At 40.2% G+C, this 24,334-nt stretch overlaps 1 protein-coding gene across 1 annotated transcript; it reads left to right on the forward strand.

Annotated features, from left to right (window-relative positions):
- The first annotated feature begins 6 nt into the window (after positions 1-6).
- On the forward strand, positions 7-23,623 carry MPHOSPH9 (M-phase phosphoprotein 9). The gene is made up of 24 exons (XM_068208409.1): positions 7-141; positions 2,462-2,594; positions 2,832-2,982; positions 4,243-4,332; positions 7,271-7,737; positions 7,975-8,098; positions 8,764-8,854; positions 10,074-10,180; positions 10,554-10,679; positions 11,431-11,867; positions 12,419-12,577; positions 13,492-13,579; positions 14,457-14,672; positions 15,504-15,551; positions 15,917-15,981; positions 16,406-16,507; positions 18,059-18,196; positions 18,347-18,522; positions 19,237-19,401; positions 19,722-19,842; positions 20,157-20,260; positions 21,074-21,279; positions 21,647-21,715; positions 22,656-23,623. The coding sequence occupies exons 2-24, from the start codon at positions 2,488-2,490 to the stop codon at positions 22,755-22,757; spliced, it is 3,459 nt and encodes a 1,152-aa protein (XP_068064510.1). The 5' UTR covers positions 7-141; positions 2,462-2,487; the 3' UTR covers positions 22,758-23,623.
- The last annotated feature ends 711 nt before the right edge of the window (positions 23,624-24,334 follow it).

Consider the following 24,334-nt stretch of genomic DNA (forward strand, 5'->3'; position numbering starts at 1 on the left):
CCGCGCTCAGCGCCGAGCGCCCTCTACCCCCGTCCCCGGGTTCGAAACTGCCGGCCGCCACTCGTAGGGCCTCGCCTGTTCGTCGCTTCACGGCCGCGGGAGGAGGCGGCTGCCGGGCGCCGTGGGCTCCCAGCGATGCGGGTATGAGCCGAGCGGGCCCGGGGGAGCAGCGCCGCCGCGCTTGGCCGGGCCCCCGCGCCCGCTCCCGGAGCCGCGAGGCCCGCCCCCGGCGCGCCGCCCCTTTCCCCGCAGAGTGGCGGGCGCTGCAGCCAATCGGAGCCGGCGGCGCTGTCAACATCGCGGAGCGCGAGGAGCGGCCGCCCAATGAGAGCGCGGGGGCGGGGCTTGGGCGGGGCGGCGGAGCCGCTGGGGGGGCGCCGGTGAAGGGACGGGGCCGCGGAGGGGCCGCGCCGGGTGAGGGGCGACGTGTGAGGGGCCTGGGGCGCAGCGCGGCGCTTGCGAGCGGACGGGAAGCACGCGGAGCCGGGGAGGGGGTTACGGACTGACGGGAGGCGGCCCTGAGGGCGCGGACGTGGCGACAGGGGTCCCTGCGGCTCCTGAGGGCGCCGCAGCCCCGGGACTCGCTGTGCCGTCTGGGGGTCCCTCACGGTCCGTGGGGAGGCCTGGCGGCGGCGGGGACCGAGACGCCCTGTCACCGTTTAGGTGTCGGCGAGGGATCGGAAGGAATCGGGTCTGGCTCAGGAAGCGCTGCAGAACCTCACGGGCTGTGTGTCTGCGCCGGCGTTGCCGTCGGAATCAGCGCCGCTGTTTCTGGGTTAAAAACGCCTCGCAGCTTGTTTTCTTTAGCCGTGCCCCTTTCTGCAGCTGCGTGGCCGTATCAGGACCGTGCCGTGCTGTGGGATCGATGGACGACAGCGCTCCCGCAGCGCGGCTACAGCTCGCTAATATTTTTTTTTTTTAATCGAGAACAGACTTCTGATGAGGTTATGAAACGAGCCTGTGCCACAGCTAAGTCCCACCCCTTTGCTGTGCTGCTGAGATAGGCCACCCGTGCTTATTCCATCCTGGGCTTTCGGGGGTGACTGATGCCGCCCCCATCCCTTGCTCCAGGGACACTGCCAGCCTCAGCTTCAGCTGTCAGCTTACAGCCTGGTAACTGCCAAGTTTTGCAGACTTCCGACCTCTAGGAAAAGAAGAAAGCCGTGTTTTTTTTTCTTCTTTATCCCACGAAGCTCTCCCAGAGGGCTGTGTGTGTGTCTGTGATAACTTCCTCCCAGTTGTGGCATTTTCAGCCCTACCCAGAGGAGATAGTGAGCGAGTGCCCAAAAAACATTTCTGCTAAAGCCAAGCAGACTCCAGTGAAACAGGGGAAAATAGGGCTGTTGTCCATTAGTTTCCTTCTGGTGAAAATATTTCATAATTCCAAAAGAACTAGAGGTACATCTCCAAGAATTTGCAAATAATGAAAACTTGAATCTGTAAAACCCATAAGCCCTATAAAGAGGGCTGTGCTTTGGTGGTGCTGTGCTTCTTTAAGGCAGCAGGAATTTGTTCTCTAGCATTATCAGACTACCAAGATGATATTTCTTAATGTCTCTTTTTACTCTCCATCCATGAAATGATCATAAGGTTTTCCTTCAGTGTTAGAACACAGGCTGAATTCACCAGGGTGTACAACATGCTGAAATAAGCCCTATGTAAGAACTGGTTAATTAATTATTTCGAGGGTTTTCTTAGTGAAAGTATGCAAACTGGAACAATATTTTAATCTCTTTATGGCCAGTCTGCTTTGAGTGCTGTAAGACTGTGGCCCAAGTATTGTGTATTTATTTATTTATGATGCTTTCAGTTACCCAGCTGCTGTTTTCAACCACTGTGGGAGTCCTGTTTGACTCCTTTTTTTTTTGTTATTTTATTAATTGGTCAGAAATGTAGCTCAATTTCAAAGCTTTCTGATTTAATGTTACATAATAACAATGAAACAAGGGATCTGTGAAAAAAGTAAGCCAAATCTTACACACAGAAATGGCAGAATTGGTCGACCCCAGTCTAACTCAGCTGGTCTCAGTTTTATTATTTTTGGTGAGTGTGTTTCTTCCAGTCAAGGTTCAGCTCCTCAATCACATCTAAATACATTGATAAGAGGGGACTTCCCACCTTGCACTGCTCTGTGGAGCCCCAGATTTAAGGAAAGCCACCGATCGGACCCCAGCAGCACGGTTTTACCTGGAATGTTTTGCATTCAGCCATCCTTTCCAGCCCAGTCTGGGTGTGTTGGGAATCCTTGGACTTGTGGGAGGCCCAAGGCTGAGTGAGCAGCACCTGCTTGCAGGGGTGGCACAGGAGAAGGGAGGGAGCCTGGTTGTGGAATATTTACGCTTTCTGGGGTGGTTTGGCTGAAACAACTGTCTCTTCAGTTCCAATTCTATTTCTTCACACAAGAAAGTAAAATGTTCTTTTTTAAAGAAAGAGAGCGATGCTTATTTCTCTCTGTTTTCAGGGTAATGTCATACTTGGCACTAAGATATGGAAAACAGCGATGTGGTGAATTCTGTACAAGAAACCCCTTTGTCCTCTGCAGATTCTGAAGTCAGAAACACCCAAAGCTCTGTCTGCAACTTGAATTCTAACAGGTAAAGTGCTGAAGGAATCACTAACAAATACTTCTTTTATTTTGGCTCCTCTTAGTTAGCACGCCTTCACAGTAATAATGTATTAAGGTGAAATTTTTATTTCAACGTGATGAGAGTCCTAAATTGAGTGGATAATTCTCTTCTGGCAGCCTGGCATATGTAGTGGATTGTTTGGGCCACTGTGTTGCCCACCTGACACAATAAATAATTGAACTGTTTTTCCTTATGTTTCCCTAGAAGTCCTTCATCCAATCCCAATGGAGTTTCTGGTTACTCAGGGAATACCAGGTCCTCATTAAAGCCTGGCTCTGTTGAGCTGCTTGCCTCCTTTATGCAAGATATCCAGAACTTTGGACATGCTAACTCAGAAATTGTGAGGAACTGTGAGGTATTTGATATGAAGTTTATTTTTAAAATGTGGGATTAATGTATTTGCTTTGCATTTTGGAAGACAAATCTAATGACACAATTCAGCAGCAAGATCTGTGTTTATTCTTAATTATGGGACAGATCCTTTTATAATAAATGAACGAAATAAATTGGATCCTTTTATAATAAATGAACTAAATAAATTGAATTTTACCAATTTTATCTTAGTGTTTTACAACAGTTTGTTTTTATATCTTGGTGTTTTATAATATAATGATATTATATTAATAATATATATATATTATAATATAATATACATCTGAACATTTTTTCCCAATGTTACAATAAAGGTAGCAAGTTTTTGAACTGAAAAATTTAAACCATTAAAACTGTATCACATCAAACTGGTCTGAAAGGATCCTAGAAATTAGAAGGGCTTTTTAAAAAAACAGTTCTGTTTCACTTGACTTATTTATATAATCCATTTGTAAATATGTGTAGGGGATTAGTTTGTTTCCAGATTTAAACCAATGCAAAAATAATTATGTGGTTTCAATGAACTGATTCTCCCAGATACTTTTTTGAAAATTGTTTGTCCTTTTGTATTTTAAATTTTATTATTATTTTTAGTTATCATAAGGAACAAAACCTTATCATAAGGTTTTGCACGCCATGGGCTTGTTCTTGCAGATTTTTGAGCTTCCTGGCTGGGATCCATCCAAGTGTGTGTTGACAGATGCTTAATTTGGGTTCTCTTTAACACCTCCAGGAACAGAATATTGATGTCTGTGTCCCGTGTCCTGTGCTTCAAGCACCAGGCTCCATAAACATTAGCATAAAATAGTTCTTAAACATCAGATTTTACCATGTTTCAGGAATGCTGTATATTTGATTCTTTAAAAAAATATTTCTGTTTTCATGACACAATTATGCATCATGGCCTTTAGCTGGATTGCTGAGGGGAGAAGTTCCTCACTGAAGTGGATGGACAGAAGGGTGTTCAATTCTCAATTTTAGAATTGCCTGTAATTAATGGAACTGGAATCAACCTTTCCAGAATTTGACTGTTCTTTGCTGGCAGCTGTTCCTACTTTTAGTTTCCATTGATTGGCACGGTGGGGGCTGAATCTGCTGTGGGGTGGGCAACCACAGTGCTGTTACTCAACTTTGTATTATGCCAACACCCAAGGATAGGATTGCAAAGCTATTTGTAGCCAGAGAAAAAGGTAAGAGGTGCAATATTTCTGTGCTTTAATTATTTCACTTTGTGATTTAATAGACAAGGTGGCTACAGCTACTGAGACTGGTAGAAAAACAATGCCAGGAACAAATAAATGCCCAGCAAGAGCAGTTCCACCATCAAATCCAAGTAAGTAATGACTGTTCATGGAGCTAGATAAGGCTGAATGATTGTTTTTCTCCCTCCAACCCCACGCTCCTCCAAAACAATGCAGGGAGGCAGTTAATGGAAGTGGATGACTGGAGTGCTGTTTAAAGGATGCATATTTGAGACAGCCTTGGCTAGTTAACAAAGTAACTGTTAGGAACCATTTCAGGAGTGATTTGTGGATTATTTGTTTTCAGTTATTTCGTTTTCACAAACATTTGCTTCAGAATGCTAACGTGATAGTGGGATTTTGTAGGCACAAGGTTTTTATTAACTGTTAGACTGTATAATTTCTAATTTTGAGATAATATAGTTTCTTTTAATTCAAATAATGTTATACAACTTACCATCCCCTCATCCAGAGAGTATATAGCCCAGGAAAACCATCACTGTAATAGCTGAGCACCTATTTCACCTTCAGTTGAACAGTTTCCTCTCTAAGAATGAAAAATAACCTATGTGAAGGTTCACATTTTTGCTGAACCCCATTTATCCATTAGAACAGAAGCAATGTGTGTGTATATATATATATATATATATATAACAGACAGTAATACTACAAATATATAATGCTTAATATCTTCATCATTTTGGTTGCTGTTTTTCCCTTCCCTTTCCTGATGCCCTCCACACTAGTAGTAATCAGCAGTTCCTGAACTGAATTACCAAGAGGTACTGTCCTTTTATCCTATCTCCTGTTTCTCCTGCCTCACCTCCCCACCTTCCCCCCCTCCTTCCCATCTTGTTATTTTCCTGTTTCCTTACCCTTGTTTTTCCTTCCTCTTACTGTAGTGGTTTGATTCACTTGTTGCTGATCATAGTCTTTACTAATCCATTGTGTTGGCTTTGCTGGTTTTTGTCTTTTTTTAATAGGAAAGGCTACCTCTGGAAGAGCTGAGGGTGTGGTGTCAGCAGGGGCTTTCTCACTGCATGGATTGCCACACTAAATACGAAATCAACAGCTAGAACTGAGCTATTTTATGCATGAAATAAAATAGATAGGGCTATTCCAAACTTACACTGGTGTGCCAGTGACCTAGTGAAAACACAAACACAGGCAACTCAACACATTCTAGTGAGAGTAATAAAAAGACACAAAAATAATAATAATTTGCTTTTTGTGGTGCTGGGTCAGCACTGAGATGACTCTGAGATAAGGTTTGCTCCATGCTGGGTTTCAAGACCAGCTGGATAAAAATCTCCATCCGTGTGAGAATAGGGATAAAAAAGCCTTGAGTTCCTTTTGGAATCAGTGGGGTCAGCCCTTGGCTTATGGGATCTATACGATAAAAGGTAACTGTGTCAGGGACAAGCTGTCACCAGATATGGATCACTCCAAGATCAGACTTTATCAAAGAGATTTTAAAACCAAAATTACAATCCCAAAACTGTAGAAAGCACATCTTATTTCCCCCCTTTTTTAAAATCTCTTGCAGTTATTTGTGACTATGCAAAAAGAAGTAAAAATGCAATTTAATTGGAATAGGAGCCTTTCACTTTTCCTGCACAGGGTATTAATGACAAAGACGAAATGTCAGCAGTGAATCTGATCTTCTTTCCCCCTGATCCAGTTCTGTTCTTTCCCTTCTGTTCTCCCTTCCCTACCTTCCTGACAGTTGGATCACAGAATTAAAATACAAACGATTGCTGCAGTCATGATTGAAATCATTAGCAGAACACAAAACTTTGTACTGGAAGGGAATTTCATCCCAAGTTTTTTGTTTGTTTGTTATTTTTGGCAGGGAAAGGCTGAACTGAAATTCAGTTGTTTGTTCCATTGCAAATTAATCAAAAATCTGAGGCTTGATCCTGACTAGCATTACATGTAGGTTCCTCTGAAATTAAGTCTTCTTTTTTATTTCTTACTTTGAGGGAATAAATCATTTTTGTTCAATTTGTGCTCTCCAGTTGCTATTCACATGTGAGTAATGTACTGTAGTTCTGTGAAAAAACATGTTTCATGTTCTTAAAATTATTGCAAGTTGTTTTTCTTCTTTCTTTCCTGAGGGAATTAGTTTGAAATACATTCTTGAAAACAATTCTATGCTCTGTGCTGTCATGTGCAAGAGTTGTGTGCTCCTGCAGTTCGGTATTCTCCGTTGAACTCTGCAGAAGTGCTGGCCACAGGCACAAATGTGAAATCTCTTCACAGCCCTTGGCAAAAGCATTCATTATTTCTCAGAGTATTCCCAGTGCACAACTGCAAAATGTAGAACTTCAAAAATTACTTACCTAATATAAGTAATAAGTCTTGTAGACTAAAGGGTAAGTGACCTGTTAAATCTGGTGATCCAGTTTTGGGTGTGCTCCACTCCATCAGACACCAAAACAATCAAAAGGTAGAACTCTGTACCCTATGAACCTAAGAGCATAATATCCAAATTGGGTTTTTTAATTGAGTTTTAATCGAGTTTTTTGCAATGATCTTGCAGAGGTACATTATTCCTATTCTCATGATAGAGTAATGATTAATACTTCCATCAAAGCATCCTTGCAATCTTTAAAAATGTGTATCCAATTGAAAAAGTGTTTCAGACCTAAATTTAGCCAAACACCTGGATAGTTTGTGTTTCTTTAGCTGGTTGGTAGGTAACTCTAGTTCTGAGGGTAATTAGTGAATACATTCATGCATGTTTTTTACATGAATAAATGACTACTGAGACTCGTAATTCACTGCATGGAATTAAGGATTGTTCCCATGGACATTTTACTGTTATTTTTACTGTTTTATTTATATTTACTGTTATGCACAGTATGTATTTATCTACTTTATGCATGAGATGTCTGCACATGAAAACTTGGAGTTATGTGGAATAAATACTCTAAATCTCCCACTAATAACACGAATGGACGATGCATCTAAACGGGAATGTGATTGCTGGCAGGATCTGATGGCAATTGTGCCTTTTCCCCCGTGCAGCTGATTCAGGATGAGATAAAGCAGCTGGTGAGGTTGCAGAGCAGCACCTGGGCCAGGAGCCGGGCTGTGCCCTCCCAGCTGCCCGACACCTTCCCCTCCCTGCCGAGCCCCATGGGGATGTGCTCGGAGGCGTTGGAGGAGCAGGAGAGCCTCGTCAGCCAGCTGAGATCCAGCGAAGGGGAAAGCCAGCCCGAGGCCTCGGAGGTGCAGCAGGAATGCGTGGGCAGCGAGGCCTCCATGAACAGCGGCTACGGCTCCCTCTCCACCTCGGAGCTGAGCGCTGCCCAGCCCGGCCCCAGCGCGGGGCAGGCGCTGCACGGTGATGCAGGCAGCGTTCAGAGTAAAAGAGAACTTCCAGCCAAGAAACCAGAGGAAAATCGCTCATCGGGAAGGAGTGATATTCTAGTTTTTCCCGCTGGGTTGGAACATAAAGCTGATGAAGATCATCAGCAAGGGAAAAAACCCAGGTAAGCGATAAACTTCCCAAATATGGTAATTTATGATAGACAGTCCCCACTCAGTAAAAGCTGGTGGCCACTGGGGACATGTCTGAGTTGAATGGAACCTCTGGATGTTCTGCTGCTTGATCGATAAACGTATTTATTTAGCCTGATGTTTCTGGGTGATGCAGGTCTGCATCTCCAGTTGTAGATATATTTAGGGGAGGTACCTTAAGGTGTATGTGTGTGTTTCTTACCATCTAGTAAATCTTTAACATCATGGGCACAAAAACTGAAACAAACCCAACCAAAAAGAGTAACTGCAGATGAAGTATGTGTGAACTCTATGCAAGAAAATGAGAGAGTGAAGAGATTACCCCTTGAGAATGTAAGTCTCTTTTTATTTCATTATGTTTTTCTAATGCTATTCTTGTAACTGGTATTTTTTCAAAGTTACAGCATGTTCTCATTCAGCATATACTTTCATATTTTAAGCATTTGAGTTCCCATTCACATATTTAAAGTTCATGTGGGCAAAGTTTACTTCTTGGATCGTTCCATACTTAGGCACAGAGCTATTTTGGTTTATTTTATTCATTACCTAATTTTTGTCTTAACACCTCCCTGAGTGGCACATGTTCTGTCCTTGTGGAGATGATGGCCACCCTCTCAGCTGAGGCTTCAGGTCATGGTAATTTATTGTGCCCTGTAATTTTTGAAGGATCTTTGATTTCAGCTGCTGATACCTCTTCTGGCACACAGGATTCTTTGTGTGTTGAGGCATTAACCACTTTGCTCAGGACAGAAACACAGGCACATGTCTTAGGAAATACCAGTTTAATTATGTGCTTTAGCTTAGTTCCACTTTCAGCTATGATTACCCTCAATATAAGTTCTGTAAGTTTGGATCATGCTGTATAATTGTATTTAATCTCTTTGCTTAAAAAGACTAATAACATTTACATGCAATTTTTAAACATTATACCCTTGCTTTTTTTTTTCCCCTTTCCTTGTGATTTTCCTTCTGAATTTGTTTTTCCATTGTAATTTTAGACAAACCTTACTGATGCTGCTTTGCCACCATACACTTTTTACCTCAATCAACCCAAGGAAAGTCCAAATTCCGTAGTGTCAGAAGCTTCAGGTATTGTTAATTTCTTGCGATTAAATTCCCTTTCTTTTAAATTCTCATTTTTAAAGCTTTTACTGGAATGCATCTCCAATAACTTCAGGGAGGTGAGGAGGATTTAAGCACTGACAAGCTTTGCTATGGCATTAATTCTTCTTCTTGCTCCTGTTTTCAAGCTGATGGCAGCTCCTGTGTATTGCTGCTGGCAGATGTAGGACATGTAGCAGTTGGGATTTTTTTCCAAATTTCTCAGCATTTCAGAGCTGAACTTTAATTTAAATCTGTTTCATAATGGAATTTCTGTTAATGTCATGGTAGGATATGAAATATTAGCATCAATGGTGTGGTAATTACTGGAGTTCATAGCAATAGAGGCAGAATTCCTTTAAGCCAAGGGCATGATTCAGTAATTGTGTAAATAGACAAGAACAGAATAATGCAATGTGTAATGTGGCGATTCTTTAGTTTTGGGGGAAGGTTGTTTTTTTTGTGTTTTGGTAAGGTTTGGCTTTGTTGTTTTGGGGTGTGTGAGAGGGGTGGTTGGTGTTAGATTTGCATGGGTTTGGGGGTTGTGGTTATTGGGGTTTTTTTATCAAAGCCAGACAACTAATTCACATATTTTGATCATAACAGGGTGGATTCATTTCAGTAACAAACAGGGGCACAGAGATGCAGCCCTGCAAACTGTGTATAATTATTGCTTCACCACAAGCCACTGAGAGAGGGACACATTTAAGAAATTGAAGTGGGATTGAGACTGTGTCTGTTCCTCTTGTGCCATCCCTCTTAGTCCTGGTAGTTTGTCTTTGCATGCTGCAGAGTGCTGCACAAAGTGAAGAGTTTGTAATATCAGGTGGCTGCCTGGGATTATTCCTTGGGTGGTACCAGTTTTAAGTGCTATCCTGGAATCATTAGAAATGTAAGTTCACGGTAAATGAGGATTTGCCCCTAGAACACCAAATCTGTGTGTTTTAACTGATTTATAGCTCTTGTTGCTGGTGCTGTATGATGTGAGAATGATTTTGTTGCCTGTGCTTTGCATTGAGGTTTTTCTAACTCCTGGCCTGGTAACAAATGCTCTAATGACATCCTTAAGCACCAAATGCAAATAACTAATATACCATTCTTGTTACTGACAAAATAACATTTTACTAATGGGTTTTGGATTACTGTTCTATAGCTGCCAGCTTAAAATCTGCAGAATTAATTTTCTTTTGGTATTTTTTCTCATCAGGACTTTCATACTGGAAGTTAGATGAAAAGGAAATGTATCATACTTTACCAGAGAATTTCAGAAGTGAGTTGCCTGATGTTTTCTCCACAAAAGTATCACCAGTTCAGGTAAACTTGATACATGTTTAAAAGTTGTTATGTAGCTGGCTTTTGTCTTTGCTGTTTTCCTGTGATGGAGAGAACTCTTTTTGTTATCTCAGTCTCTCTTACCCTGGCTCTTCATTATTCCTGTACCCCACTAACCTCACTTGGAGTTTGCTGACCTTCTGTCATTCAAAAGAAGCTGTGTACAGGAGATGAGAAGTGACTAACTAATATGTTAAAGGTGCATGTGCCTTGGTAAAAACCCTTTTTAAACTTGACTAAAGCTGCGTGTTCTGAGCTGCTTTATTAACTAAACCCACCCCAGAACTTGCTTATGTCTGTTGGGGGTGGAGGATGGTGTTCAGAAAAAGTAATGTAGCAATTTTGCCTGTTGAAGTTGTCTTCTGCTGATGAAAGGAAGTTGTCATCACTGAAGGATATTTATCAAAAAAGACAAAGGGAAAACAAGCAGATGCCAGACCAGAGTTTTATGCCTTCTTCCCAGCCAAGTCACCCACCAGAGGTAACATTACTTTCTTTACTTCATGTATCAGTTGAAGATGTGTTGGTTTGGTTTCACACGGCTTGGCCCCTGCTGCCACCTCCAGTGTTATGCTGGAACAGCAGTTTGAGCAGCTTGGGAAAGGATCCAGCTTGGAGGAAACTCTAAGAACAGCCTGAGCAGAGAAGCACCTTTGCTGCACAACCTTGAGGATGCCGCAGGGACGGATCTGCTGCTGCTGGGGCTGCAGCTGCTGAGCTGCTCCTGGAACTGCTGTGGCAGGGTTTTCCCCACAAGACAAGTTTGTTCCACCCATGGAACAGAACAGGCCCAGGTTGTGGAAATGATTCTTTCTCATATTTATTTTTTATATAGCTCTCAGTCCTGTGCATAACCCACTAATGGTGGCTGCTGTGTGGCTGTATTGTTTAGGTAAATGATGAAGTGCTTTTGTAACCCTGCAAGGTTATTGTTTCAACACACAGACAGAGGTTGCGTAACTGAAATTTCAGAGGTTTTCTACAAAGCTACAGGTCTTGGATATGTCCTTCATTAATGGAAACTTAGAAACTCAAGTTGCAGTTATTGGGAATGTGTATCGTCATTTCAGTGTTGCGGGTGCCTTCATTTTATTTCACTTCCAAATTATTGTAATAATATTCAGTGTAATACCTGCAGGATGTTGTATGGTTTACTGATGCCTTTGGATAAATTTCATTCTTGTAAATGGAGTTAAATCACAATTTTTTTAGCACTGTAACTTGTTTCCTAGGTCTTGACGTTGGACCCAACCCTGCATATGAAGCCATGCCAGCAGAATCAGGGACTCTGTTTTTTCAGGACTCCTGCAGACTCTGCTTCCTTTTCTCCAGACTCTATGGCAGAGCCCGGATTTCCAAGTCATTGTGACACAGACTCTTTTTCACAGACAAGTCATTCATCTCAGTTAGATGATTCTCCAACACACCCTGCCAGCAGCAGAGCTGTGCACTTGGACCTGTGGAGAAATCAACCATTCCAGAGTGAAAACAAGGCCAGCTCTCCCTTCCCAGTGGCATACAGGGATGCTGACAATGATAATTCTGTCAACACTGAGAAGGAAGAAACACTGACTCTAACTCCATCTTCTGTTACTCAGTGTGCTGACAGCAGTTTGCCAGATTACAGCCTTTCAGTGACATCTCTTGAAGATCCTGTGGTAATGTCAAAGTAAGTAATATTTCCTTTTTTAAAAGGCAAAAGTTTGGTACTTTCAAGAAAGGAATGAAACAATAGTAGTCAGCCAAACAAAATATGTGAGTTCTCTTGGTCGTGTCTCTTTATACATAAAAATACATCCTTCCCTCACAGGCTGTGTGAGGGAGTTCATTTAGGCAGAGAAATTCAAATTTCTGTGGAGGGGGTTATTTTCCTCTATAGAATCAAATGCAGAGAAGCACAGAATTTACTATGCTTAGGAAAAATAAATATCCTCCATTCACTGTTGAGGCTCTGATGATTTGCACTGGACAAGCAGACAGGGCATATATTCCATGTATGAGGGCTTGTAAAAAAGTAAAGCTTTATATTGTGTTTGTGTATAATAATCATAATATCCATCTCTGTTAATGTGAAGACTTCTCTGCCTTAGATGAAAAGGTGTCTTTGCTTTAGGCTGTATGCAAAGAGAGTTTTGTAAGAGACATTTATATGTTGAGTTCACTATGTGCAAATGGTCATGTGGATGGGTGGAATTTTAAAAAATTTTATATTGAAAATAGGGTTAGGCAGAACCTGAGGGAAAAACACGCTCGACACATCGCTGATCTACGAGCTTACTATGACTCTGAGATCCAGAGCTTAAAACAGCAGCTGGAGTCAAGCCATAGAACTGCTGCATCTGAGGAGCTGAAGAAAATCAATCAGAGCCTTGCTGACAGGTACTGTTTGTCCTTCTTGTCTTTCTCTTTATGTGGTGCTCTTTATATTTTAAAGACTGAGTACCCTTGTTTGGAATATCTTGAACAGTTTGTGTCCCTCTTCAGTTCTGAAGATTTCATGCATCTATGATACTAATATTTCCCTGGTAAAAATAAATTTTGCATTATTTAATGCAGTTGCTAAGGGGTTGGACAGGGCCTTGAGCTGCCTCATCTTGTGGAAGATGTTCCTGCTCTTGACAGAGGGGTTGGAGCTGGATGAGCTTTAAGATCCCGTCCATCGAACTATTCCATGTTTCTGTGAAGATCAGTTCACTATTGTTAGACAGTAAATGTGGTGTTTGGGCCACAGTTCTTGTTTGGGCTGTTTTTCTCTGGAGCCAGTGCAAGCTTTTCTCAGGAATGGCTGGCAGGCAGAGGTACTCTGAGCGATTTGTAATGGGATGATTTGTGTTGGAAGACTGTGCTTTCCTGTCATGCAGGTGAACGTCATCCTGCTGTACCTTCCCTGTCACAACCACAGGTGACACAGGACCAGTCCTGAGTTCATGGGTGCCTTTGCCCTGGAATTCTGTGTGCCTCAGCTGTGCATTCCATTGTCTACATCTTGAGCGTTTGCTGTACAGAGAATACTGCTGTGGTTTCTGTATAATTACTGCCAGTTAAAACACATATTGCAAATTTAGACAGCTGAAATACTGCACAAAATTTGTGTATTCCGAGTTTGCTTCTCATCCCAGGCCACCACAGCCCTTCTGAGCAGAGACACTGCTGGGGATGAAAAATGTGGGAGGAGATCACAGGGTGGGCACCAAAATTTGTGGGGATGCTTGAGGAAGGGAAAAAGGCTATAAAATGTAGGTTTATTATTTGAAAATTTCAAGAGACTGGTGTAATCTCTATGTTCTAAGTAGGTGTGACCAGTTAGATTCAGCTCTGAATGAAGCAAGTGCTCACATAAAAGCCCTTGAAAATAAGAATAATCTGCTAGAAAAGCAAGTGGTAAGTATGTGTTCTTAAATCAAGTTGCTTTTTAAGTAAAAGAGTAAAAGAATGAACTTTTTCATTAATAAGTTGATCAGTGTTTCCATACTTATCTCTTTTTCTTTTTAACCTTTGCCTTAATATATAACATCAGCCCACATGTTACACAATGACTTTCTTACCTGATTTTCTTAGGATTCCCTACTTGAATCATCATCACTTTTGCTTGTGAACTTTTTTCCAGGTTAGCAGGGACCAAACAAAGTCTAGGAGTGAAATACTGTGTTGTGTTTATCACATTCCTCTTTAAATTTTCTTTCTTTATTAATTTTGTTTTAATTACTTTCTTACTAGATCTGTGATAAAAGAAATCTCACTTATGCTGGGGAAAAAAATACTCTCTTTAGGTATATTTGTGGTTTTTCTAGCTGGGCCAGACCTGTTTGCTTGTGCATAAATTAATGCATAGCTGCATTAATTATTAGTAAAATTAATTAATTATTAGTCAATTAATTATTATTAGTAAAAAACCAGGACACTTTGTCATGACAGTTGAACTTTGTCATCAGAGTTAGACACCTGCAGAGACTAATTCCACTTTCCTCTGACATTTTTCTATCCTGGGAAGTAAGTAAATTGAATGGATCGGAGGCCTCACCTCTAGATATTTAAAATCTTATAAAATATATACATTTTTGGTGGGTTTAGTCTTCATTTTCCTTCTTTCCAAGTCGAAGAAATGAGCAAAAATCTTGTTTAGTTCACGTACAGGTGTACCCTTGTTTTCTGTGCGGGCGATTTTTAAGAGAATTCATTGAAATAAAAATAATCTTAGAAATAAATAATCTGCCAGGGAATGTTTCAAACATTCTGAAGGATGGTTTCTGTCCTCCAGGCAGATTGGAGGGAGCGTTTCTATGCCATCAGTGACAATTCCAAAGCCCTGCAGGAGCGGCTCGAGGAAATGCGCGCGACCCACAAGGAGAAGGACAACACCATCAGCCGCCTGAAATCCAGGCTCAGGGAGCTGGAGGAGGCTTTTGAGAAGGCTTACAAGTTATCTGACAATAAAAACACAAGGCTCCAGGAAGAAAACAAAATGTTTCAAAATGTGAGTAAGAAAATGGATGGTGGTGTTGGCAGGGGTACATCAGCAAGTCCCAGGTGTGAAAAGTACTCTGAGTTTACAACTGGGAAGTCTTAAGGCACAACAAGAAAACAGAAATTCCTCAGCTGACTCCTTACCAGGCTGGGTTTTGGAGGGCACTGTGGACCTAAAAGATACTTAAAAGCAATTATTTAAGGCAGCAAGTGTATATTTGATGTGGTAACCCTTGCAATAGTCTGTCTTGAGAATTTTATTACTCTAAGTTGAAGGTATGACATGAAATTATTTTAGAAAGGAATTTGTCCTCTCTTAAACTTGTTGGAGATGGACTAAACTTTTCATACCTCATCCCAACTTGCTAAAACTGTTCATTGTGTGTGATTTTAGTCTGAATCTAAGGAATTGCTCCTCTGATTCTTTAGGAGGAGCTTTGTGGAATGTTTAAACGGACTGGCAGAATGGGTATTAGCTGGAAAAGCTACTTCATGCTTTAACTTACTTGTTACAATTGAAATTTCAAAAGACAAATTCACTTTTAAAGTCACCGAGGAATTTTACTCATTCCTTCATTCAGTTTCTTTAGAGACAAATAATTTAAAAATTAGAAATACATTCTCTAAGTAGCTCTGTCTCCTCTTGTCCTGTCTATAACTTTTTGTTCCAATTAGAAGATGATAAGAAAAACTTACAAAATGTACTTTAATAGTATTTGTTATCCCCTGTAGTGCTCCTGCATGTGTTAGCCAAGCTGTTGAGATGATTTTGTAGCAGCCAACAAAACTGTTAATTGACTGTGGTCTCACTGTGGGTTGGTGTTCTTTTGTTTTGTTTTAGCTTTTAGGAGAATACGAATCCCTTGGAAAAGAACATGAAAGAGTAAAGGTAGGCACACAGTGGATAATTAAAAACCCAAACATGCAAACTTTGTGATAATATTCCATGGAATTAGCTGAATTAACTTAAATGTTTTGAAAAGGCGCAAACAGAATGATCTGTATTTATCTTTGCTGATAACTTCCTTCTTCAGAGTCCTGGAGGGAAAAGGAAGGAAAGTGGAATCTGTTATTTTCCAGTCACAGACAGCAAAAATACTGCAAAGTCAAAGCTGAAGAAATTTAATGGACCCTTTGAACTAGGAAGGTGTAATTGATGTGTTGTTTTCAAGAGTGATGTGGAGTTACTTGGGTTTTATTTAATGCACTTCTGTAGTTTTTGGGCTTTTTACATTTTTCTTTGTGTCCTCGTAGGATACCCTAAATATGACTGAAAACAAATTGCTTGATGCAAACACAGAGATTTCTGATTTGAAAAGGTAACTGTGAAACTTACTATTGTTTTAACAATATGAACTACAAACTGTGGTCTAAATGTCTACTCCCAGAGTGTGGGGGCTGTAGATCTTTCAAATTTAATCACATTTTATGAAGCATTTCATGTTGCTTCATGCTACTGGTACAAACTAAAAATCTCATTAATTTAGGATATGCATTTTTTTTCTGCTTCCTCGGCAGTGCCTTCTGGTCCCATCTTTCTGGCCAGATTACCTGATTTATTTAACTTCAAATTCAAATACATATTTATATCCATATTTAGATGGAGATGCATAGACAGAAACGTAGCAGTTGCTCTTGTTCTCCTGCTTCATCCAGAATATCTGAATAAAAATGAGCAAACTCTTCAGAAATAAGATGTTTCTTTTATGCTATTTAAATCGTCTCCTAATGCATCTTTTTAAGGACAATTTTAAAACTTGAAGCTCAGCTCAAGCAGGTGGAACATGAAAATGCACTGAAACTTCGCCATATGAGTGAAAATCGTTTAAGAACCTCTTGTGCCAAGTAAGTGAACATTCAAACATGAAAGCAATGTGTTTTGGAATAGCTTTTAACGTGTTTTGGCTAGAAATGGATCAAGATGAGGTCAGTCCATGGGCTGAACTGGGTTAAACACATGTGATGTAATCCAGAGATTGGATGTGCCAAGAAATTATTAAACCCAACTGAATCCTCTGGCTAATGTATCTCTGACTTGGACAGCTGTCCCTGTTCTTCCCAGGTGAGTGTGTGCTAGGTCTCAGCTGCTCAGCTGAACTCCCATACTCCACAAAGATCTTGGGAATACAATCTGATAGTCCAGTTAGGCACTGGAGGTTTTCCTTGTGTGTCGTTGGTTTGAAAGGCTGATTCCGGCTTAGTGTGGTTCTAAATATAGTTTGTACAGGTAACCTGAGAGTGGAGGGGAAGTTCAGTTAGGATGAACACTCTGGTTTGAATTGGGAATTTATGTTAAAAGAAATTCAAGTTGATCTGTGCTCTGGTTTTGTTTGTTTGAGGGCCTTTTTTTCCATTTTAAAGGCCTGAAAAGCTTTGTCCCCCTCTGGTTTTAATTACTCAGTTATGGCCTGTTCAGTGTCTCTCCCATTTCAGCCCTGATGCTGTGGAGCCCAAAAGGACAATTAATGTGATTTGGGGATGTCCATTTGGATGTATTGAACAGGAGTAGCTTGGGGAGATTTGAATTTTGATGATTACAAAGACAGAAATAATTTATGTATTATTATATTAAAGGGACAGATTTCTGTTTAGAGCTCTTTTAATATTTATGAACCAGACCCCTCAACAATGAACAGAAAAAAGGAAGGCCTGGACATGGCAGACCATGTTCATCTGGGAGGAGGGGATGTAAGAGCCAATATGGATTTAGAAGTTAATCTGTCCCTAACTGATCCCAGAGGCTGAAGGAAAGCCTCATTCCAGTTGAATGCCCAGCAGGATAGATTTACAGAATAGTGCCTATAGTTCATAGCTTGGGTAAACAAGACCCATTTTTCCTAATTATCTGCTTTCCTGTGTATAGAAATCACATTTTTCTTTTGATATCTCAAGATAATGGTCTACTAATTGATGCTTATTAATTGATATTTATCACTCTCGGGTTATCAACGCTGGCTTTTTCTTGGTTTTTTGCTTTTTCTTTTTTTGTTTTTCTAATAATTGTCATCCAAAGGAAAGCTGGGATCAGATGCTCTGAACTACTGCAGTAATCTCCACCAAATGTTTTCATCTAATTAGTTGAGATCTACTTGCAACCCAAACCTGGGTCTGAGTAAGCAGCATTAAATTACAGGAAGATCTTTGTGGGGCTCTGCATTCTGAGCATATTGTGTAATTTAGACTGAAACCTCAACATATGGCTTCCCCCCCCAAAATATTCTATTTTTACCTTACAAGCATGTTTTACTTTTTCCATAGTATTTACAAGTTTATTGTATATTTGTTTCTGTTTACTGGAATAAATCACAAACAAACATAAATAAACAAACACAACACCCGCCCCCCCACACCAAACTCCAAAGCCTTTAATAATTTTGAAGCTTTTTATTCCCACAGCAAGTTGGGAACTCCTGATGTCAGCAGGCGAAAGTGGTTGATACCAGGAGCTGAATATTCCATTTTCACTGGGCAGCCTTTGGAGGGCCAGGAAAGCCCCAAAGACAACAGGCTGGAAGAAACCTATATTCCTTCTAGGTGAGTTGGTTTCTGAAATCTGAACTAAACTAAAATCTGAACTAAATTTCTCCATGTTTTTGTTTATTCTGTTCATGTTTGGGTATAGGAAATAAAACAAAAAACTTGATCTTCTTTTTTTTTTCCTTCCACTACCTCACATTATTCAAGGCACCATTCTCCTCCTGAGAAAGACTCCTCACAGGAAGACTCTTCAACAAACACAACAGAAAAGAAAGAAAATGAGATGTCAGAAGCACCAATTATAAAAGCCTTTAAAGAACTTGAAGAAGGAAAAATTCTTAAAGATTGGGGTACACAGACAGAAAAAGAAGATGCACCAGCTAGTAACTCTTATTTTTATATTCCTAAACGTGTCTTTACTGGCTTTTCTTTGTTTGCATGTCTTTTGGCTTTGGTATTCTCAGCATTCAAGTCCATCAGGCTTCAGTGATGGGATAAAAACAGTTTTGGCATGCAAACTTGTGGGGTTCTCCTAAGAAAATTCAAAGTTAATTATCTTAGTGATTTGTTTAGAATAGGGGGAATGCAGAGGTTGTTGTTAGGTCTCAAGCTGAAGACTAGTTAATGTCCCCTTTTCTAAGAATATCTCAGTATTTATAAACAGTTAATGGAGTCCTAACAAAGCTCTGGCTGCTGTACATCCATTTGAGTTTCCATGGTTTGTATGGGAATGCAGTTGAGGAAGTGGGACTACCCTGAGCTGTTGTGGCAATGCTGATTTAGAGAAAAAGCTGAGTCTTCCTTAAAATCTTGTATTCTGGGCCTCAGGCAGGTCCTTCAGCCTTTCCCAAAAGATGCTTTTGTCCTGATTTCCTCTGTTTCTCTATCAAACAGTGTTACTCAGCATAACTTCTCCCTCACACACTACAGAGATCCTTTTTCATGAGTTAAACTGTTCTGTGAGTAGGAAGAGAACAAAGCAGCACAAATAACATTGATGTGAGGGACAAAAAGCTCAGTTCAGGGGAATATTTGTGAACTCTTGTGTTGAAGAAGACTGATTAATAGAAGAACTCTTTTTTTTTTCTTTTAATTAGAACCATCAACTCGACGTCAGACTGTGGGGTTTGTTGAAACCTCTTTGGTTGCAAACCGATCTCCAGAGAAAGGGAGAGACCAGCACAGACCCAAACGGTTCAGCTCTCCCTGTGGCCAGAGGTCATCGTCCCTTCCTCCTGCAAACAGGAAATCCAACACTCCCAGTCAGTGCTTTTCTCAGCTTTGCTTTGTGTCACTCAAAAAGCAGAATCAAATCATGAAAGGCTGCTCTAGAAGATGGAAAAATAGAGACAGGGTTTCTGCGTTGTGCTGGCAGTCTGAAAAAATACCATGTCTGTAATCACAGAATATGTGAGAGTTCTCCAAGTTTATTTTCATTTTTCCATGTTGTGATGCACTTCTCATCTAATTTAGATAAACATGTAGACAGCTTTGAAGAGCATCCTTTTAAGCTGTAAGCACATGAGTGGGAGGTACTGCACTGGGGAGTTTGAGGTAGATAAACATACTTTGTCTTTTGCAGCAAGGAGAGAGATAATGTTGGCACCAGTGTCTGTGACATACAGCCCAAAACGATCTCCAAAGGAAAACCTCTCTCCTGGATTTAGCCATTTGCTCAGCAGAAATGAAAACACAGTGACAAGGTACGAGTCTGGTGGATACAGTGTTGATCATTTTTAGAGCAGCAGGATGTTTATCCAGGCTTAGTGTTGCTCTTTCTTGTTTATTAAATGTCCTCAAAAAGGAGTCGGGAAGATTCCTGAATATAAAGCTAAGTTGTGCTTTTTAAAATCTGGCCAGGAAAATCTAGAATGATTGAACAGGATTTAGAAGACTTAGTCTTCTTCTTCTAAAAATAAAATTGTTTATTCAACCTAAAGGTGAAATAGGAGAAAATATTGTATTGCTTGATATATGACTTCTGACAAATAATTGCTGTGTGCTTCCTGCTCTGTAGATTTGATATACTTCTAGATGACCTGGAAACTGGTGCTACTTCTACTTCACAGCACAATAATCCAAGGAAAAGGCTCCAGTTTCACTCACTAGATGATATAGAAGGTAATCTATCAAAGTGGAGGGAAACTTTATATTTTTGTACCACAGTTCTTTCCACAGTGATAGTAGCTGCTTAACTAGAAAGCTGACTCTTTACGCTGTGAAATCCAACTTCTAAAAATCCTCTAAATCTTGCCTTATTCCTGTAGACTGAGAAATTTTGTTCATACAGTATTTTATTTTTATGCATGTGTGTGCTCACACACAGTGGAACAAGAAAAATAATTAAATTGAGGAAGAAGGGAAATACATTTCCCTGTGCTTAACTCAGTTATCCAATGCATATCTTAGTGGAGTCTATATTAAGATGTACACACTGAGTCATAGTAATAAAATTCTATTACTAAACATTGCATTATGGACAGCAAAGAGTAACTAATAAAACCGGTTGTTTCAGATTTTCTGAAATGATTGATCTTTTCTCCCTTCTCTAATCCTTGTCACAAATATTCTGCTTTTTGGTTTTATCCATGCTCTTGTTTAGACTGGTGTTTGCGTGACAACCAGTCATCTTGGTGCTATTTAGAAATGTACCAGTAAAAGTAATTCCTAATTAGTACAACACAGGAATCTGGTTGTTAACAGAAAATATGCTGTGTTTCAAAGATCCCTTGAAAGATGACCCATACAAATGTTTTGCATTCCTTTGGGAAGCTGTTCAAGGCAAGGACTGAGGCTTTGCTTGTCCCTCTCCTCAGTTCATGCACTGCCAAAACCACACTGCTCGTGCTGTCGATAGTTTCTTTTTCTGTCCTGTGTAACAATTTCCCAGATAATTACAAAACAAATAAAAAGACAATCCTGTTCTGTTGATAGGAAGGCAGCATTCAGGTGTCAGACACAGCTCCTGTACTGAATCTGTCAGTAATGGAATGAAGAAAGCAGCAGCTTGGGAGGAGAGGAGCCAGAGATACGAGGCAGTGCCATCACCTTGTGAGGAAGACTTCAAGTACACAGCAAGGATTACAACTCTGGCTGAAACAGAGAGGCTTTTTGATGAGCTGACTCATGAAAAGCAACAGGCAAAGATTATTTTTGTTTTCAAGTTGTGACAAATCATAATTGTTCTATGAGAGGTGAGGTATGGAGCCATTTATCCGTGGAATACATGGCTGAAATTCACCCACAGCTTCAGTGTCATGGCAGGAATGTGCCATTGTCCCTCCCTGCTCTACTTGCAGTCCTTCCCTGTCCCTAAATTCATTAAAGGAGAGTCACTGTAACAAACAGAGTGTGGATGGGGGTTGGCACAGTATTATGGTGTTAAAGAACAAAACTCTCCATGTATCTGTAATCCATACACCTCACCTCTCCTTCTGTAAGAGGAATTAGGAAGGCTCATATTGGCTCTTGAAACTAATTTACAGCTGAAGTGTCTTCTGTTATTAGATTGAGGCTGCACTGAGCCGAATCCCTTGTTCTGGTGGAAGAATGACCTTGCAAGCAAGACTAAATCAGGTGAAAAAGCTTCTCTGTATTACTGTTCTCTTTTGTTCTTCCACAATTGAGAATACATAATGCAGAGGAAAGATCCTCTGGGTAGTAAGTATGATTACTGTGGGAATTTTTTATGGGTTTTTATATTGTTTAATATCTTCTATTTTTTGTACATGGGATGCATTTTGCCAAATTACTGTAAGAATAGTCTGTTCTTGTGCTAAAAACTGAGAAGGAAATAAAAGCAATGCATTAACAAAATGTAGTGACTATGAAATAGATCCCTGAAGCTGCAGAGAGGATGCTGTGCTGTAGGAGGAATTGAAAAGTTTAGTTTTTGTTTGGTTGGGCATTGTCTCCTTGAAAGCACAAAGAAGAAAGTAAGAAGGTAAAAATAACTGGTTCAGGTGGAATACAGGGAAGTGCTTTCTGTGGAAAACTCTGAGACTCTATTAATAAAAACAAGCCTCAAAATTGTCTTTTAGGGGTCTCTGCAAAGCCTCCAACTTCAGCATTTCCTAAATTGTAATCCCAGGGTGTGTTATCAGTTTATCAATTTGAAATTAAAAGTGCATTCCAGTAAATCAATACTGCCACTTACTACAGTGATCAACTGTTTCCTAAACACACCTAATATTCCTAAACACACCTAATATTCCTAAACACACCTAATATTCCTAAATATGCCTAATGTTCCTAATTATTAGCCTGTCCAAATTCTTGTCAGCTTTCTCTCATGGAGTTTTGTAAGTCACATGTTAAAAAAGCCAACAAATACATAAAAATAACATGACAAGTTTGTAGGTCTGGCTGTTTTTTTGGTGAGAACAATGCACCTAAGGCCTCAAAAAATATACCAGGAATATAGGAAGGATAGCAGTTTCCCAATTTTAGAAGGATCTTTGGATTTCATGATATATTATTAATGCTTTTTGTTCTTTCTTTTAACTCTTCCTTTTAGGAAGCCCTGGAAGATCGTTTGGAAAGAATTAACAGAGATTTGGGGTTAATACGAATGACTCTGAAAAGATTTCATGTTTTAAGAACCTCTGCAAATCTTTGACAGTTCTCTCTTGACTGCAAATAGACTTCTTTTTTTTTTTTTGCACTAATATATAATGATGCACTCAGTAAATGCAAATTGTTTTGTATTTTTATAAACCCTGAAAAGTAGTTTTGCAACCATGTTACCCTTTACAAACAGCAATATTTTGTACTTCAAACAGCCACCTCTATTTTAAACGTATTTTGTTACACCTGAGAAATCAATGTTTATCCTGCATTGTAATATTTTTAGAAATATCAATTATTTTTAAATAGTGATATTCAATTTATAATAAGAAACTAAAAGGCAGCTTGTTTTCAGAAAAAATGGTAGTGTTACCCTTTTGCACTTGGTTTTCCTCCACCATTTTATAAATATTTATGGTGTGATGTAAATATTAGCCAAGAGGAGATTTTGGACTGTGTTAAAGAGAAGCACTGTTCTGTGGTAAATCCTTTTAATTGAAACCTTTAACATGGATGTTTCTCAGTGGCACAGAACTGTGAGCAATACTTGCACTGTGGCTGGCTGGGGCAGGAAAATCCTCCTCTGATGGACCTGCTGCCTCGCAGCAGTCACAGTGAGGGGTGTTTTGATACTGTGAGTACCAGGATTCACCTGGCAGCAGCCTCCTGCCTCCCAGTGAACAGCTCAACTCCAGCTGACACTCCAGGACTGGAATTCCTTACCTGAAGTTACTGGTTCCCTGTGCCAGGCTGGGTTTCGTGCCAGTGTTCTGTTCCTGTACATTTCATGTATTTGTGAACATAAACGAATTTTTCTTGGTGAAAAAATACATATTTGCCAGTTGACATATTGTTGCATTACTGTCCAACATTGATATTTTGGTTTGTATTTTAATATTAAATAAATGTTTAATTAGATTCTTTCCTGCTGCCCAAGTACAGTAATAGGCTCTGGGATATTACATCAGTGATAATGGTAGGTTTTAATCATATTGTGTGTTTCAAATTCTGTCCTTGTTCAAGATGTTTAGCCACCAATGATGTGATTACAGGGCCAGAATAGCTGTCATAAAGGAAGCTTGAGAAGGTCTGATTCTAAAATTAGAGTGCTGTGCTTCAAGATATTTGATGAAGAATTGTCCAAGCCATGCATGGTCTTTTCAGAAATTCTGTAGTTTTTGCAACCCCTTCTATCCTGTGGGTACTTCAGTGATAGATCAGAGCTGGGGAGAAGCCAAGGATGGGAGTTTCTCGTTTTCTTCTTTATCTAAAATGCAGAAATTGGGTGTGAATGCTTGGAGAGGACCAGTGTATTTCCAGTCTCCACAAAGAGATGTACAGTTCTGATGGCATTCCATGTTCTCATTGGTAATTTTTACTGGGAGGGGAGGGAAGAAAAAGGAATCTTTACTTCCCTGCTTAGCTCTATTCAGCTGCAGTTTCCCCACTATTTTGTTATTAACAGGTGCAATTTTAAAGCATTCTTCAGAAATATCAGTCAGCCAGCAGGATTTTTCCAAGGAATCCATCACAGGAAAAATTCATGAGTCCAGTAATGGTCTTGTTTTCTTTCATCAGTGCTACAGCAAAACCAAAGAATTTTCCTGACAGACATTAGAGGCGAGTAGG

The sequence above is a fragment of the Anomalospiza imberbis genome, chromosome 18, assembly GCF_031753505.1.
Source record: "Anomalospiza imberbis isolate Cuckoo-Finch-1a 21T00152 chromosome 18, ASM3175350v1, whole genome shotgun sequence".
Taxonomy (NCBI): domain Eukaryota; kingdom Metazoa; phylum Chordata; class Aves; order Passeriformes; family Viduidae; genus Anomalospiza; species Anomalospiza imberbis.

Coding starts and splice junctions, on each gene's coding strand:
- MPHOSPH9 (XM_068208409.1), top strand. CDS start 2,488: ATGGAAAACAGCGATGTGGTGAATTCTGTACAAGAAACCCCTTTGTCC. Junction 11,868..12,418: donor GATCCTGTGGTAATGTCAAA/GTAAGTAATATT, acceptor TATTGAAAATAG/GGTTAGGCAGAACCTGAGGG. Junction 21,280..21,646: donor TGACTCATGAAAAGCAACAG/GCAAAGATTATT, acceptor TTCTGTTATTAG/ATTGAGGCTGCACTGAGCCG.